Raw genomic sequence first — 18,937 nt, 5'->3', positions numbered from 1 at the left:
TCACGTGTTGCCTGAATTTGATGTTTTTCTTCACATAAATAAAGACAATTTCACCATAAATTGATGCAGAAAAGGCACAAATTTGTGCATTAAAAATTACTAGAATACAGGAAATTAAGTGTTTGATGCACAAAATTTCCCATTGGGGGAACCCCCCACTCCTTACTTAATATATCTCCCCCAAATATTCAGATGAAGCCCACGCCCATGGATGAACCCTCTATCTATCACCGTCTATCACTGACTAACACACAAAATATACTGTAGCTCCCAGTAGTCCCTCATGGGAGCCTGATTAGTCTGGAAAAATGTGATTGGACCACAAGCACAGAGCTTAAAGTCTGGAAAGATGGATTCACATCTGATCTTGTAAGAAATGTAAACAGTATCTGGTTCATGCATGAATGATGTCTCATGCACACTAATGATTTCCATTTCCCAGGTGAGCGCCCATACCAGTGCCCTTACTGTGACAAAGCGTTCAGCAAGAACGATGGCCTGAAGATGCACATCCGCACACACACTCGGGTAAGTTTTCTCCTTTCTCCCTGAGTTAATAATGCCTGTATATCAATTATTTTGTATTCTCAATAGTTGCTAAACATCATTCTACTCTGTCCATACGCGACAGTTTTCTTTCATATGACAGTTTATCAGATCATTTAGTGCAATCCTACTTTTATTAGCTCATCTTGATGGGATGAATATGAATGGTTTGGATGTGCAGAGTAGAATTCAAAATTCAAGATTCATTTGTAATGGGCTTTTATGCCTCCGCACTGGTGACAGCCGTAGCCAGAGGCGTTATGTTCTCCTGCTGTCACATTTTCAGGAACGTGATATCTCTTGAATACAAAGAGGAAATTTCTGCAAATTTGGAACAAATGTTCACTTGGACTCCACAAAGAATTGATTAGATTTTGGTGGTGAGAGGTCACTGTAACCTCACACATTTTTTGCCCTAACTCAAAAAATGTATCACTATTGGGGTCACTGAAAAACTTGAGGTAGCTCACTTACACAAAAAGTCATATCTGGACTTTAGAACTTCAGTTGTTGCCTATATACACTGGTTGAAAACTACTTCAACCTAAGATTACACCGTTGCATGTCGATATACTTTGGTTTCCATTATATGTTACTTGTGCATGGACTAAAAATAGTGGCAGTTTTGCTTATTAGGGCGACCATTGTTCAAAATAGCTCAAGAGAAGATGCTGTTTTGTATTTGAAAAAAAAAGTTCACCCATAGACAAGACAGTTTATTTGTGATTTCAGCATTGAAACATCTTTCCAAGTGTGATGACAATTTATCCAACCACAGCCATTTATGGTACAATAAACTGTGCTTCCATTGTTAGTAGGCTTCCCTACTATAAAATATAAGTATAGGAGGGTACTTCAAAAAGTTCTCAAAAAGGCCGCGCCTGGAAACAAGGGGGTAACTCCCATTTTGGGCCATAACTGTGTGCTATAAAGTCTTATATTATTGTCCACAAAGACTCAACTGTTTGAAGCAATCACAGAAAAAAGGAGAGGGGGGCTTTAATCTGGGGAGTTGCTGCTCCAGGACAATGCAAGGACAAGGGACAGCAAAGTCACTTTAATTCACAGGCTAATTATGATAAAATTGTGCACAAATATCTAATATGGTATTGGGACCATGTTTCCCATTTGGTCAGTACTTAACTGCTGACACTTATCTTGTGTGTCCACCTTGAAACTGTGATGATTGTATAGATGTTCTTTGTGTGTGTTAAACATATTTGTGAAAAATCCTGAGAATTTGTAGCTTTTTTCCACCAACATCCATATTTGAAGCATTTTCTACTCATGGCAGTGACAGAATCAGATTTGTTTTCCAGACTTACACACACTTAACACTTTTCACATCAAAACTTTATGACTATACGTACATATATAGGGAGATACTAGTTGGTGGAGGCGTGCAACCAAGAGACAGTAAGTCTGCCTTTTCTTTGCATTATTATATATACTGAAGTGATGAAGCATCACTAAATAACCAGAGGACATTTTTCCATGTCACAGAAACATAATGATAGGTGTAAACAACATAGTTAAAGATTGATGAGTTCTGTTTTGCTGCTTCAGTTTCAGGGTCCTAAAACTACATTACCTTGCTTTTCCTGCTTCGACAACTCAAAATATGTGCTGCCTAAAAACACTTACACTTTACGGCTTTCAGTGTGTTACCATAGTCCAGAATACAAACTGAGTGCAACCTGATTTTGATCCATGTTTGTTAGATTCAAAAACAGGCTGTTACTGCTCAAACTTGAGTTGTCTGCATTAGTTTTTGCTTGTGTATTGAATTACGATAACAATAACTGACAATAACTGTCTGAACACATCTTTTTAGCTCTTTCAATGGCCGATATTATTAAATAGACCAACAGTTGGCCCTTATCAAATTCTTTTTGACCTCAAAAATTAAGTAGAGCAGCATGCACAATGTGTACTTTATGGATATGTGAGCTCCTTGCATCATGTAGACAGACTAGATACAAAATGATAAGACACTGAATAGGTGGAGACAGAGAAAGAGTGAAAGAGATGCCAACTCACTCCCAGGTGTCCCACTGATTTTAATCATACCCTATCGAGTGCTACGCTTCAGGTTTTTTTGTTTAGCCATTGTCTGAATTGCAGAGTGCACATGCATAAACTTTCACACACTTTGCCGTGTGAAAAAAGTCGTGGCTCCTCTGTGTCTAACATACGTGACACTCCCTACAAATTTAATTATGAGGTAATTCATACACTTGCAGGTTCTTTCAGAGGTCCTCCAGCACTGCCTACCGACACAAAAGACTTGGTTGCACTTAAACTATGTTGGCCTCTCACAGTCAGAGTTTCACTTCTTTATAAACTGCACTGCAAACTTCACGAGGATGCTGAATATTCATAGTCAGAATATGTAAATGTAAAGTGGGCCAGGGTTCGGGGTGGAGAAAGGAAAAGGTACTGGATGCCGTGAAGTCATTTCCTGAGCAGCTCATTTCTCTGCGTCACTTTTCAACGAATTCAAGTTCTTCGCCAAAGCGACACTTTCCATGAGCTCTCAGTGAGCATCTGTGTGTTGGTGTCACTATTGACGAATGAGTCTTAATGCGTATTTTGTCATAGATTTCCATCATCAGTTTCTACAGCTTTGACTATGACAGTCTGGGCCTGTCAACATGGTTAATTTGTAAGATTTGTTCTCTTTTAATGCTGTCCAGAGCACTGTGTTCTGCTCTTACAGTGTCTTGATAATGGAGGTATCCTGCACAGGTTGGCGTGTCTCAGTAGAAACAGGCAGGTATAATTTTCTAGTGTGGTGCTGATTAAACTGACTGATGTTTTGTTCCTAATGTTCCCAGACCTGCCTTTGCTCAGAGCACTCTGAAATATGGGCTGAACAGTTACAAACAGCAGAGCCAGATGAAGTCACTGTTGAGAAAAACTAATGTCATTTGGCTGAAAGAGCTGCAGCTCACTGTTAATGTACAGACGATTTGAGATGGATGCGACTGGAATTTGTTTATACCGCAAACCACATCATCACCAAAACCAAATGGAACACATTTGATGCAGATACGGGCTGCTGACATTTTGGATATTAAAGAATGTTTTAATAATATTGCTGTAAAAGGATGTGCCTCTATGTTCTATGATTGCAAAAACATTTGTTTTTGTCGTCATATTGTCTTCTATTCTTGGGCAAGAGTTTTGGGCTATAGGTCAATGATTCCCAATCAGCAGTAATTAGGGGGTACTTCTGCAGATTCAGATGAGTACATGGAAAGACTGACTCAACTAATTTGCCAAAAAACTGAAATTACAATTTTATTAAAAATGACAAAGCCGGCAGCTGAGTCGGCTGTAACTGTTGCAAAGGATTGAGAATACATTAAAAATAAGTAGCACAAAGCAAAAAAGTCTAAAGAGTTGGCCAAAACTCACTGGATGCAGACTTTGAGTATAAGCCTGCTATTTCACACAGATTTCCACTATCTGCATGTAATCGGTTTTAAAATCCCCTCGACTATGGGACACAACAACAACCTCTGAGTATCAACATACAAACTGAAAATGCCAATCTTTGATGAAGATTTGGATGTGCAAAGGAGGCCTGCTTGATTCTTCCTGCTGAATTAGCCATTTTAATGACATTGCTGACCCCCTGGGGCACCGTTGCTGCATCCTGGGCTCAACATTGGCCAAGGTGACGGTTATTTGTTTGCAGTAATGCATTTTTATTTATTTTTATTTTTTTAACCTTGTAGCAGAATGATGATGAGGTGCAGCCAGACCATTCTCCCACAATATGGAGATAGGTCTGTCTATACCAGACTTAAACATAATAATAAAACAAAGGAACCAATCCTGTCAACGTGCAGGATACTAGAGTACCATATGTCTGGGTTTCCGTTTTGAAAATGTATGGCTGAATTACTCTAACGTTACAACTTGCCATAGGTTGCACACAGCAGTTTTACAGTATTTGAGCAGAGTTGTAAGTCAGCTGTTACTAAATTACATCTCAACCATTTTAAGGCAGGGTGAGATTATTTCATGGAAAAAAAAAAACTTCTAAAATGTCCCAAGTCCATCTGCATTATAAAAGGGAACTTCACTAAACCAACCTAAACAATGACTGCTGAACTGTATGAAAAAATATTGAAACGAAATCGACTTTATACAGTTATTAATGTCAAATCATATAGATTCAGTTAAAACATAACTGGTGTTTTGATAAAGGGGCACTGAAGCTCATCTGACAGGCTTCTTGGGGTAATGTCTGACAACAAAAGTTGGAAATTACAGATCTAGGCCACTTGAAAACTCTGTGTTTACATATTCACATGTAATTAGTCAAAATAATTTCAATCACAGCTCATGTAGTTCAATTCTAAACCACTATGTGAAACTATTGTTCCATGGTACTTAATACAGATGACAGCAAATACTGATTCGGGTTTGTTGTGCTGTTGTAACCCAGTTGCATTTTGCACCAAAGATTTTCCTTTTATCCACAAAATACATGGTGTCAAATCCATTCACTTGTCCCTTCAGCACTCTATTTTGTGAAGAGAACAAAGGGGTTGGGGAGTCTCCATTGTTGTTTAGCATGTTATCATGCTAACCTTTGCTAATTACCACAAAACCCAAAGTGAAACTGAGGTTGATGGGAATGTAATCAGTTTTGCAAGAATTTTGGTCATAATCCAAAGAATCAGACAAGCAAATATTTTGATCTGATGAAAGGTCAGAGAATCCACAAAGGGGGAAGTGAAAGCCTGAACCAAACGTTTAGTTGTTGAGACATTTCACTGTGGACAAATATTACAATCTCATCATGGCACTAGAAGAAAAGTCAAGGAATCCCTCTGGGGAGCACTAATGGCAACACAAAATAACATTCAGTAGCTGCTGAGATATTTGACTCTGGACCAAAGCGCAGGAAAAGCCAATCAATCGACAGACAGACAGACACTGCCTAGAGTCATGCTGCGAGCTCCTCTGAAAAACATTCAAGCCTCCTATAATGTTTGGTGATCTCTAGCTGCTGCCCGAAGCCTAACAGAGCACAACGACTTCCTGTTAGCATGCTGCTTTACAAATACCTGCATATTTAACGTGTCATACGAGAAGATCGGCTCTGCTGGAGTAAGCAAACAAGGCTCCATCGCATTTATAGACATGCTCTTTGTAGAGAGTGGTCAGATTGAGAGGAAAGGTCAGGTCAGAGGTCAGCGGCTGAACAGCTGCTGAAGACTGAAGGTCACCAGGTACAGATGTTCGATGTTACCAGGGTCACAGTGATGCATTCTGGGTACATCACATCACCTAAGTCCATCCATGTGTTTCAGGACCTTTGAGCCTTGACCCTTCATAGTTTTCTTTCTTTCATACAACAGCCGTCCTGCCCTAATGGAAAAAGACGTGATCCCTGTTAAAGCTAAGGACTTAAGTGGAAATTTGCATTACACTGATCAGGATGGAGTCTGTTTCCTTGAGGCGGGTTTCTCTCTCTCTCACACACACACAGCTTTATTTCCATTGTCCGCCTTCATTCTGTCACACATACACAAACAGTTGCATACTTAAAGCCGCTCATGCACTGAACCTGATCTTTACCTCCTTTTGTATCCTGTGTCACTGGGCACTCCTTGCCCCGCCCACATGATAGCACTTTTCCCAGGACCCTTACTTCCTGCATTCACCCCGTTCCCATGACAACTAAGCTTTAAATGGGTAGAGCCTCTGCTATCAGCCAGATTTGTCAAAAACAGCTTCCCAAAGGGTGACACTGGGAACTCAGCCGCTCCCTATCTCCATGCTTCTCATTTCTCCTCAAGCCTTTTAGGTGTCACCACTGTTTCCCCTCAGAGTGGGCCGCACACGCCTACTGTCCACTCTATTCAACACACACACACATGCACGCAAGCATACTTTTTTTTTGAGAAAACACACCCACAGCGCGATAGCTGCTTTGACTGACACTGAGACAAGCCTCCAAAAGGCACAGAGGAAATGTTCTTTGGTAAACTGATGAGGTGTGGAGACAGAGGAGTGATATTCTACAGCCCCACTGTGCCGACGTACTGATACACGTTCAAAGGGATTTTCTGTTCCGTGTTTTTCTTGCTCTTTTGAGGAATCCATGTGTTTTTGATGGCCCCTATGCCGGTCATTTCCTCCCTACTGCAGGGGCTGTACAATCTTTCATTTCATATCTTCGTGAACTCCCAGGGAGAACGCTGGGGTGTGAAGTGAGAGGGCATCAGTGTGTGAAAGCGAATGTGTGTGTGTGTGTTTTACAGGGATATTTCCACATCTTCTTGTGTTTTCCAGTATGCTGTGTTTGTTTTTCTCTGCGTGTGTGCATGCACATATGTGTGTCATTACAGGGTTTTTTTTTTTCCTGCAGGTTTTGTCCATATGTGACCAAAACTGGGGAATTATTGTTTTATGCATTGTTCTGCTGCACACTGACAGATAAAGTGCCCTCTTTAAATGCGATGTGTGTGTGTTGCTGCAGGAGAAGCCGTATAAATGCAGCGAGTGCAACAAGGCCTTCAGCCAGAAAAGAGGACTGGACGAACACATGCGGACCCACACGGGAGAGAAACCTTTCCAATGTGATGTGAGTGTCTGCCGCACCTCTGAACCTCTTGACTCTTACTTGTTTTCATCTGTGTGTGTAGATGTGATGGCGCTCTGGCACGAGGCCAGATGTGTGGAAGAGTTGGGGCTCAGTTTGAGGCAGATAGTGATCTTGCTTCTCTGGAGAGGCCGACTGGGCTGATCTCACGTAAACACATTGAGAGGATCAGAGGGAGAAATTACCCTCTGCTTATAATACTGCAGGGGTAATAATTATTCTCAGAGATCGGGGTGGGAACACGCGACAGAATTTGTTGTCAGTGTTTGGAACAAACTTTTAACGCTGCGTTTTATCTGCATTTGTGGAAATTGGAAACATGATGCCATTGATTCTATATTTTCTGTTTTTTATTTAGAAAGCCACAACTGTTTCTTGGGAAAATTGAAATCTTATGAAATTCTGTCTAACTCACAAAACTTTTTGATGTGACGGATGAATATAAAGCGCAAGGATCAGTCGCTACAAGCCACTGCAAAGCATTCTAGGATGTGAGACACCTTTCAAACAGAATTAACATGATGTCTTTTGGATTATTGTAGAGCAGAGATTTTCAAACTCTCCAGGGGAGCATAAAGGAGTTGAACGGGGGACAGCGGGGTGGGACACGGGGGTGAAGGGAGAGATGCAGTCGTGAATGTAAGCTACTTCTTCTCTGAGTCACAACATTCAAATCTGAACACACAGACATGATATGCATATTTTTAGATTCAGTGTGACTTACACTTTCCAAGGACGTCATAACCTCAAATGTCCATCATGAATAAAGGTACATAAATCCACTTTGTAATCATAGAAACAAAGATGCACCTTGTGGTTGCAGAACCCGCCTGAGAATTGTCACGTTTTTAAGTTTGCCTTAGTATCAAAGCATTTCAACGATAGTTGTTTGGTTATCTACGGGTGCATTGCAGATGGGAGCTGCTCATAGCTAATTCAGCATACTTTTGTTGGCACCAGTTTGAAAAATGTAACAAGAAAGTATATAAGAGTCCAAGTTGTAGTCTACAGATAACTCACTGGATCTAAAACTAATTTAAATTATTTCACAATTACAAAATAAAAGCACTCTTGTCCTGTGTTAAAAACCTGCAGACATTCAAAAAAAACTAAATTTTCTCTTAATTTAAAACTTTTTAAGAAGGTGCTATTGCCGTGATTTCAGTAAGCGGGTTCACACAGTTTCAGAATTTGAAAATTGTTGTTCTGGACATCTCAAACAAAGACGATGCTCTAAGCTCATACTTCTTAACACTCTGTTTCTCAAGTACTGTTTGGGCCTTGTTTTGTTTTTGACACATTTCTACTCACTGTGAGCTCATTTATCACTGTAATATAAAGTCCTGCACCGGGCACAACATAGACATTGCTGCAAGTAGAGAGAACTCAAAAATGTTTTCTGTGCAGTACAACAGTTTAAAAAAAAATGATGGTTGAATTTCTTTAACTGTTTATTTTGCAGTAATGGAAAAATGCTAGAAACTAATACTGGGGGGAAAAATGGTGGCTCCAGGTATCATACATATTTTACTGTGTACATTTTTTTTTTTTGTTTCCATACTTGTCTCCTATCTGCTCCAAGCATTTAGCCCAGTTCAGCCAAAAAGACTCAAAAGTTTTGTCATGTGGGTGTTGGCAACAGCTGAGTCACTAGTTCTGTCACGGTTGTGACAAGGAGAACAGAATTTTTGTTTTTAAAGAATCTGGTTGAAACTGTTTAATTTTTGGCGTACTTGTGGAATAATGTGGTTTTGATGACATATCCTGATTTTTAAGCTTAGATTTAGTTAATTTTTCCAAAGCAGCGACACATCACAGATGAGTCATTCAAGGACCATCAGAATACTCATAGTTTTTCTGTTTTCCCAGTTTCTGACTCTGATAAATGGTAGAATTTTGGCGGTTGACATCCATTTTAAACCTGCTGGTGGATTTAAGGTTCGGAGAGGTAAACTGGTTGAGGCACAGTCGTCCTAATTTTGATGAGGGGGGGATCCACAGTGTCAGACTTTAAAAACCTTTATTCTGGACAGTTCAGTCACGGTCAATGCTCGTAGCTCGTAACCCTGCAACCCAAATATCTCTTAATCCTGGATAAAAATCTAAAAACATCAGACTCTGGATTCTCAAGTGTCATTTGAGCTTTAACACCCCAGTAAGCACCAATCCTCGGTGTCGTCTTGAGTTCTAAACCAGTAAAAGCGCCTATATCGTCTATAGCCGTCCTTTTAGTCAACAGAATCAGCATCTCATTCATCGTCAGTGAAGCATCACTGGAAAGCGTCTTCCAGCGACATCCAACATTCATCTGGATTGTTTTTCCCAGCTTTGGAAGAGACGTTTTCGTCTAAATAATTCGACGCTAAACTATTAGAGATAATAGAAATAACATGTGGATTTTATTTCAGGGTGGATTTCGAGTTAGACAAAAGGGTCGCACGGTTCCAGGAACATTTTCCAGACGAGCTGGAGGGCCTGTGGACGCAGCGTCTGTCATAACAGCATTAAAATGTTGTCGAAGCATCCAGTAACATCTGGGTTACGATGAGACACGGAGGCCCCTCTCTCATCAGCTCCTGTCACTGTTTCACTTTGTGAAATTGAAAATATTTTGCTGACACCAGATCTGATTTGTAGATGGTTGGAGCCATATACAACAACAACATGATAGCACATCAATGCAAGTGTCCACCTGAAGCACTATTGATGTGGTATCGTATGATCGTTCCGCTGCTTTCATTCATAGCTCCTGCTCTTCTGCCACAGATGTAAGCTGTCTGTGGGATTTTCTGAATGTAATTCATCGCGCTGAAGTTCTTCGCAGATGGAGCGAGGAGGACGCATGCTGTGATTCTCGGAGCTGCATGTTAAACTGCAGCCAATGGCGGATTATCCTGATTGATAGAGGGCCGTGGAGTCATTTGTACAGTGTAAAATGGCTCATTTAAGATGGATGTTAAGTTGTGTGCGTTCCCTCCCGCTACTAGTGGGAAAAAAGGGGGATTTCTGTCTCCAAGTCTGCATCTTTAGCTGTGCATGGGATAAGCCTAAACTCTACAGTGAGCAGAAAAATGTAGCAAACAAGATGCAAGATGAAATAAGAGAAAGTGTGTTTATTTGCTATAAATATAACTATGAAAACTTTGTTGTGTTTCGTAGGTGTGCGACTTGTCATTCAGCTTGAAGAAGATGCTCAGCAGACACAAGCTGACGCACAACCCCAACCGGCCCATGGCAGAGTGCCAGCTGTGCCATAAGAAGTTCACCAGGAACGACTACCTCAAAGTGCATATGGAGAATGTCCACGGGGAAACCGAGAGCTAGAGCCAATTATGGAAGCACTGGCTGAAAATGAGATCTGATCCCTCAGATAAAGTCAGTGCTTCGTGCTGCCAGTCTACATCCATACTGTATACGCAGATGGATAGATAGCAGAAATACTGCTATTAACAATACATGCATGTAGAATATGGAAAACATTAAGGCAAGTATATTAAAATTGAAACATAGACTGTACATTTGTATTTTTTTGTTGTTTTGGTCATACTGTTCTTATAATGTTCTGGATATTTGAACAAACACAATCCCAGATATGTTTGATCTGCCTCCGGAGCCGCTGTGTCTGCTCACAGAGATGTCCGACATTTACTTCCAGTCTCTCAGACGTCTAACCAGTGTTACTGTACAGACTGTCACAAACAGCCAGACCTCCTCCACTGTGGTCTGAGTACCTTACTGTACATTTGTGGCCAGTTGCCAAGTGTTGAAGAAAACCTGCGACCAAAGACCTTTCAGTGCACTTTTTGTAGATGTACCTGCACACTTTGTACATGTTTACACCAGTCTGTTACGTATTACACCTGTTCTTTTGGGAGTCGAATCATGTTTAGAGGAATTGTTCTGTTCTACTACACATGTATTACAGTGTTGCTGAACAGAAGATGGAGTTCTGAAAACAATAACGAAGCCTGCCACAAAATCTGAAACAGCTCGCAAATATAAGTTTACATGATCGCCACACAGTATAAACATGCTGTCTTTTGTCTTAGTCTGTTTTAAATAGACTTAAAAGTTTTACATGTTGTCGTTCTGTTTTTAAGTAGGATTTGTTGGATATCTCCATCATTAGCTCAAGATGAACTGACTCAGCTATTCCTTTCCCACGACCTGTTGTATGAAAACCAGTGGGTCTTAAATCATGTTACTGTTTCTGTGCCACAAATTTGCGGACGAATGTGTCCCAAACCGGTGACAAAAAGTACTGTTTCTATTGACTTTTGTAATGATTCGTTATGTTTTCATATGAAAGCCCCGAGGCTGTTGCGCCTTACAGTATGTGAGTACTTTGTTCCTTATTAATCATAGTTCAACACAGAGTTTGAATAGAAGCGCAGTTCTGTCCTGTTTTCCATCCACTTCCATTTGCCTCCTCATTCACTGCCCCCTTTTTCAATTATACCCATTTTCCAGCTGTTTACTCTGCATCTGGTGGATGTGAATTGTCACTTCACACTTTTGTATTTTGAAATGTATAAAACCTCATCACCTACCAAACATCCATTTCCTCCACTCTGTCTAATTATGTGTTTGTGAACTGTTGACACGAGGGGGGTGGGGGGGAAGGCTTTAAGAGTTGATTAAAAGCGTTCAGTTCTCGTTGTTAATCTAACCCCTATTCTTAGGTTGGCAGTCTGCAGGGAGCGAAGGCTAATTAAGGCTTTTTTTTTTTTTTTTTTTTTTTTTTTCTTGCTGAGGCCACAGTCACCACTCGCCTGATCTGTAAAGCCACACACTAAAGAGCGCCTCTGATGGTTTCTCTCTGTGGATGCGGGGGACTCTTTCTCACGTCGGTCCGTTGCACAGCCTCTCCGGTATCTCAGGATTTAACTCTGTGAGAATCTCACGAGCGGCGGACTGAAGTGGGGAGAGCTGCGAGTTATTCTCATCATACGGGCTGCCGTTCAAACTCAATAAATCTTGCCGTGTGCGGTTTTGGCTTCCTTAAAACACATAACTATTACAGTATGTCTGTCTTCGCGTCTTTGAGCGTGCGCTGTTTGTTCAACAATTAACTAATTACTGGTGTTCATGTTAGATTACGTTTCGGCTCCGTTGCTCACGGCGTAGAAATCAAAAACTGTGTCGTGTGCCCCCGGGGCTCCTGTCAGGATTCGCTCTCTGATCACGTTAACCTGCCCTCTCTGGAGTTCGGTTCACCGCATGGCTGTGCAGGGCGCGGCCTGAATAACCCGGCCTGGCTGAGGCCCACGCTGCCCACTGAGCTCGTGCTACCCGCCGCCTGCTCTTTAGTGGTTGAGGCCTCCAGGCCATACTGACGCACTCTCAAATACAGTGGCATTTATATTGCGACTTGTAAACAGTAGTAGTAGGAGAGATTTGCTACAGTGGAATATTATCGTCTGCCACATATCAAACTGGAGTGGCTGACAGGTCGGACTGTGTGTTGAGATTTCCCTGCTTTTGATTATCGCTCCGCTCTCTAAAGCTTGTCACCATCCATGTCTCCGCTTTTTCCATCTCAGTCTCGCAACTTTCGGTTTTCTCGTGGGACTTTCCCAGTGACCCAGTGATCTTGTCCTCCACTTCAATCGCTTTATTTTTTTTGTGTGTGCATCCCTGCCTGCATGTGTCTCTCCCTTCCTGATGGGTGTATCATGCCAAAGCTCCCAGTCAATGTGTTTCTAATTACATGTTTTTACTGGAAGCCCCAGTTTCCTGTGTTGCCTCCCCGTTTGTGAGTGTGGGCCAGACTGGGCTCCGACCAGCGTCCACAGAGCCGAACGCCAGCCCCGCCCACTGCGCAGGAGTATCATTAGCACGCCGGCCCGGGTTTATGGCAAACCGCCGTCACGTTAGGAATGACACGGACACGCTTGTCTGACCCCTGTGTTTGGCCGGTGTCTCGTAGCAACAGGTAGCGCCTCCCCTCCGCTAGCCAGCCTGAAGTGGAATGTGTGCCCAGCGTAGAGTGCCATGCGCAGGAATTTTAATACAACTGGGCAGGGCGTGTTTGGGTATTCTGGGTCACCCTCTCAGCAGTGATGGACATTCCCTTAAAGCCACATTTCCATGGAAACAGACTGTGGCTCCTGGGTACCTAAAAGCCTTGACACTGAAAACCAGCAAAAGGTCAAACGCCTGACACAAGAAAGGCCACAGGGCTTCAGTCGAAAAACACACACACACACACACACACACACACACACACACACTATACTCACAGTATTCCTGTCCTGCTTGGTGATTTACAAGATGTTCTTAATTTAATCTTCAGACTGCACTTGAGGCTAAAAAAAAAAGAAAAAAAAAGTGGTGCATCAGGCCATGTAGACAGGGATTATTTCATTAGGAGGAAATGGGGAGAGAAACTATCATGAAAAAGTGCACAGCAACTCCCCACCCCACCACGCTCGCTGCATGAGACAACTCAAAACTTGACCATTATTTTTAGTCATGCAAGTCACTATTTAAGTACTTCAATTTTAAATTTGCTGTAATAAATATTTTTATATTAACAGCGGATCGAATGACTGTGTGAAAGAGTTTGTCGCAGTGACAAACACAGAACTACCACCTAGTTCTGCAGTATGGCGCATTTTAGTGTCTATAAACTAATAGTTTTGAATTTGCTGTCTACAACTTTACTGTTTTGATTCACTCCGCTGCTCTCAGTGGAAAACTGCTCTTTCAAATCTAATGTATATTACCTCTCCGGCACCACACTAATGACAGACATAATTACCAATTAACTGATGAACCACAGGTGGAAAGTAACTAAGCACGTTTAGTCAAGTACTCTACTCAAATAGATCTTTGAGGTACTTGTTCTCTGTAATTTTCTTGAATTTTATGCTATTTTTCGCTTCCACTTCACTTCATTTTAAATGGAAATATTCTACTTTTTACTCCACTACATTAAATCAACAGCTTTAGTTAAAAGTTGTTTTAAAATTATGATTTTACACAATGGATAATAAACAAGTTTTTAAAATACAACACAGATCCAAACTTTTTTTGGCTTTTTACAAAAAGCAGTAATTTTTCCCCTTTCACGTAGTTCAATTTAAAAAAAATAAAAAATGCTCCAATGATCCAATATCTCAGGGCAAATTAAAGATTAGAAGAAAACTGAAAACAGATTTGTGTAACAGATGTTAATTTTTATTCATTTCTGCCCCATTAATCATGTGATGAGCACTCAGATTTATCTACTGTCCGTGTATATAAAATTGTACATAAAATAGTTCAAATTAGTTCCACCTGCAGCGACTACATGCTTCTGATACACTGATGATTCACTATTCATTATCTAATGATTGCAGATGTAATAACATATCAGTTACAGAGACCAAACCAGTCATTTCTGCTTCGCTACATTTTGCTGCCAATACTTGTGTATTTTTACTTGAGTAGGATTTTTCATGCAGAACCTGTAGTCGAGCATTTTGCTTCGCTGTATTAACGCCTCTACTTAAGTAAAGGACCTGAAGACTTCTTCCACTACTGTCACAAACACGGTGAAACATTTAAATGCTAAGGAGACAAATATGTCCCTTGAATGTTGTTGCAGACCGGAGCTGATACCTGACGTAATATTTGACTGATGTTCAAAAGGTGGCCGGAAACTCAGAATTCATGTTCATGTTGCTGCATGTCTGCAAAACGCATAAACAGTCAACGGCGGCGAAGGGAATAAGTTGATATGTCAGTTTTTTGTTATGACAGCTGGTTTCTGCTGCCCTCAAGTGGCCGAGCAAATCCCTCTATACTGATTTGAATAATATTATCATGACTCAAACTTATCCTGTCATTTTGCATTAAATCGTTTCCCCCCCTTTAAAAAAAAATCAGAATAACTGCTGGGGAAACAGAATGCCGCGGTTGTTTATGTTTAAACAGCCTGCAGGAAATGGAACCACATTTGTTGAAGCGCTGCAGCACAATGGTGCCTTTGGACACGGGCTCATGAGAAAGACGAGAACTCGACAATACACCGAGGGAAAACGCTGGCCAGGAAACACTGCAGAGGAATGATGGAGAATTGTCTCCTTTTTCCCAGTTTTGTCCTCTTTGGAAGGTTAAACCCCACAAGAATGGCTCGGTCTACACGCCAAGTGGAGCTGCTAATTCCAATAAACAAGAATGCTGACTTTTTGTAACTGTGAGGAAACGCGGGAGATGAAAGGTGCTTGTAGGATGTTATGGAGCTCATTCTGACAGTTAAAGACATCAGTCAGTGCGCTGGTCCACCTCTGGAGCTTCAGCGTTGGTCAGTTCTGTCAGCACATTGTTGCTGTGTGCCGTCACTCCTCGGCCTCATTAGGACCACAGCGCTGTCTTCACTTCGCTGATGGGTGTCTCGTGTCTGTTTCGCGGCCGCACATCGTACAGTAGCAGCGCAGCAGATACCAATATGTGTAATCTCACATATTCCGACGCTGTGCTCAAGTTCAGCTGCCGAAGCAGAAATTCAACTTGGCAGAAAACACGCAAGAAAACAGAAAATCCAATAAGACATCGACCTTTCGCGAGGTTCATCGTTAACCCACGAGGGAGAAAATGTGTATGATGAGCTGCCAGGAACCAAATTCAAGCCATTCTTTTCATTTGTCTGTGAATATTTGAAAATGCTGCGTGAAAAACGGCCTCCTCCTGCAGTCCGACTCGTCTTTCTGGTTCTCTCCTTCCCTACCGAGAGCTGCTCAGGGATTTATTGTTAGGTGATTAGCGATGACAGAGAAGACTCAAGCGGTCTAGCCAAAACATTTGCGCAAACGTGACGAGAGATGAGCCATAATTCTTCTCTTTTCTCTTTGGTCAGACTGTTGCTCATCCTCCCCCCCTCCCCTGTGCTGTTATTGTCTCAGCCCCTATAATCTTTTGGCGTTTTGGGAGACCTGTGTTAAACACATAGCTCAACACAAATAAGTCCTGCTGGGCTGCAGAACAGGGGCTAATGACAGCAAGGACACACACATAGAAAGGAGGACTTACCCTGAATAGACTCAAACAGCGAAATTTAATTAGCAAACTCTTCTTAAAACCTTTTGAAGTTAATATGAACCATCAATGAGCTAGAAGAAAGAAGAAAAAAGAAAGCGCATTTTAATACGTCTTTTTTAAAATCATGCAAAATTGATATATGAGGAACAGCAGTGAGCAATCTGTGGGATTAAATTTAACTAGTGACATAACATTGGCCTTATTGTCCCCCCCTCTTATGCCACATTTCTGTTTTGAATTTTGCACCATGTTTGAAATGGAGTCCTGTGTGTGAGCTCGGAGAAACCGTATACCTCAGTGAGGGTCTGTTTCCCTTCAGAGCAGCAGGAGAAGCAACACTGAGATACACACCTTTCATGTGCTGATTTAGGTTTCGGTCCATTGAACAGTGAAACACACACACACACACACACATGCGCACACAGTCAAACATGCGCGCACAAGGACGCTAACTTCACGGAGAAAAGGCCTCCAGTGTCTGCAGCCCTTCAGAAAAGTGTGAGGTGGGATCGGGGGGCTTCTGTCTGGGTCCTGTGAATTAGCCACCCAGACCACACACACACACACATGCACACGCACACACACACATACATGCATGCACTGAATGATAATTCCCTCGCTATAGAGGAAAATCATGCGAGGGGAGCGACTGTTGTCAGAGTGAACAGCTGCTGGAGCCAAAACACATCTATCTTCTGCAGGAAGTTATTGGTCAAACAAATGTAATGAATCTGTTGTTCTTGTCTTGTTGACTGTGACCGTGTCTGTCTCCCCCTCTCACACACTGAATAAGCGGCGTGCATTTGTTCGCTCTCTCTCTTCCTCCCTTCAACAGAAACAGTAGCGTGGAAAGACAACCAAGGTCTCTGGAATAAAAGAAGGGCCAGTTCACTCCCACACCCGTTCAGCCGCAGCTCTCCGTCAACAAAAGCTGCCTCGGCAGGTCGTATAAACACGTGCGATATGTGCGTGCATGTATGCAGACGCTGTTATGAAATGTAATTTTAAAAAAGAGCTCATATGGCAGTTTGTTATTGCCTCATATGGCGGTTGATAATAGCTTCTGATGGGGGTTGAAATGGGTCCTAATAAGCGGACCTCACATGTGGGGTTCCCCGGTCAGCGATCAGATGGAGGAGAGTCAGTTCCCACCAGACGTGAGGAGAAACGCTGAGAGATGGAATAAAAATCCAAGAAATCACACAAGGAGTGAATGGAAGTTTCAGTATATACAAGTATTACTTAAATGCTCCAATCCACAGCTAGATATAGGTTTAAACATGAGTTTTAGTTTACTGGAAGTGACTTGAACTCAAAATCTTTAACGTGACACAAATTATCTGTGTTGCTTCATCTGACTGGAATCAACAGAACTTTTTCAATCTCACAATAAAAATCATTTTCACAATAAAAACCAGACTCTTCATGACCTCTGAAGATGCCCTGTTGGTATCAGGCCCCAAAATGTTACCAGCAGATCCTCTGGTACTTGTAATTTTGGGCCTTGCAACTGTTAGTTATCTTCCAGAAGTTCATGTTTCCCAGTTAAACACTGAGCCCAGCTGTCAACATAATAAACCTTCTTCCATTGCTTCACTGCAGCAGTGGACGGGCGTCAACATGACGACTGTTCTTCTCTGTGCACATCAAGCTGTGAAACACCTTTCAATCACAGCCACCATTAAGGTCTTTTAGCAGTTGTGCTCCAGTCGCTCTTGTGTGCGATCAGCCACCTTCCCTCCCAACACACCTCAATGAACCTTGGACACCCATGACCCTGTTGTCAATTACCTGCTTGTCCTTCAGCAGACCACATTTGGACGGTACTAACCGCTGCACGCTGGAAACAAACCACAAGACCTGCTGTTTTGGAGATGCTCTGTCATCTACTCATCTTAACTTGTCAAAGTGGCTCAGATTCTTACACTGCCCATCTTTCATGCTTCCAACACATCAACTTTCCGCTCCTTTACAAGTGCTATTTAATTAAATCAGTGCTATTTACTTTATCTCTCAGTGGTGGATCGGTGGATAGCACTGTTGCCTCGCAGCAAGAAGGTCGCCAGTTTGTGTCCCGGTGAGTACACTGGGATCTTTCTGCGTGGAGTTTGCATGTTCTCCCCGTGCAGTGTGGGTTCTCTCCGGGTTCTCCAGCTTCCTCCAACACAGTCCAAAAACATGTTGAGGTTAATTGGTGATTCTAAATTGTCTGTAGGTGTGAATGTGAGTGTGCTTGGTTGTCTGTCTCTAAGTGTAGCCCTGTGATAGACTGGTGACCTGTCCAGGTGTCCCCTGCCTTCACCCTTAGTCAGCTGGGATAGACTCCAGCCCCCCTGCGACCCAAATGAGGATTAAGCAGTGTATAGATAATGGATGGTTTTAATGTTGAAGCTGATCGGTGGATGTTCTTTTCCAGTATTGTAAATACATGCACAAGAGAAGTTTGCGTTTTTCTGTTTCATTTTCAAGCTTAGTTTTTAGACATTTTTGCCTTTATCATCATAGCAGAGGTATGAAATTTAACCAAAATGCTTGGCTGGATGTAGCATCACATCTCTTTCACACCTACAGAAACAACATACTATGAGGCAGAACTTAGTGTAATCAGATAGCTTGTTTCCTGTCAGACACATTACATTACCACGTTAAGTCTTGTTAAATACATGAAAAAGTGAAACTGCACAAAAATGGGGGTCAGCTCATGTTTGGGAACCCAAAAGGAGTTGAAACACATCTGAGGGT

General features: G+C 41.9%; 1 protein-coding gene across 1 annotated transcript in view; it reads left to right on the top strand.

Moving 5' to 3' along the window:
• Positions 1 to 11,727, top strand: part of prdm5 (PR domain containing 5) — a 46,510-nt gene extending 34,783 nt beyond the window's left edge. Inside the window, exons 14-16 of the mRNA XM_008298821.1 lie at positions 443 to 528; positions 7,049 to 7,153; positions 10,331 to 11,727. Of these exons, the coding sequence (XP_008297043.1) occupies positions 443 to 528; positions 7,049 to 7,153; positions 10,331 to 10,495 (356 nt within the window). The 3' untranslated portion in view covers positions 10,496 to 11,727. The remainder of the gene's footprint in view (positions 1 to 442; positions 529 to 7,048; positions 7,154 to 10,330) is intronic.
• Positions 11,728 to 18,937: the final 7,210 nt, after the last annotated feature.

The sequence above is a fragment of the Stegastes partitus genome, unplaced genomic scaffold, assembly GCF_000690725.1.
Source record: "Stegastes partitus isolate 25-593 unplaced genomic scaffold, Stegastes_partitus-1.0.2 Scaffold30, whole genome shotgun sequence".
In the NCBI taxonomy this organism is placed as follows: domain Eukaryota; kingdom Metazoa; phylum Chordata; class Actinopteri; family Pomacentridae; genus Stegastes; species Stegastes partitus.
The sequence above is the reverse complement of the archived record's forward strand: the minus strand, read 5'-3'. Positions and strand labels throughout refer to the sequence as shown.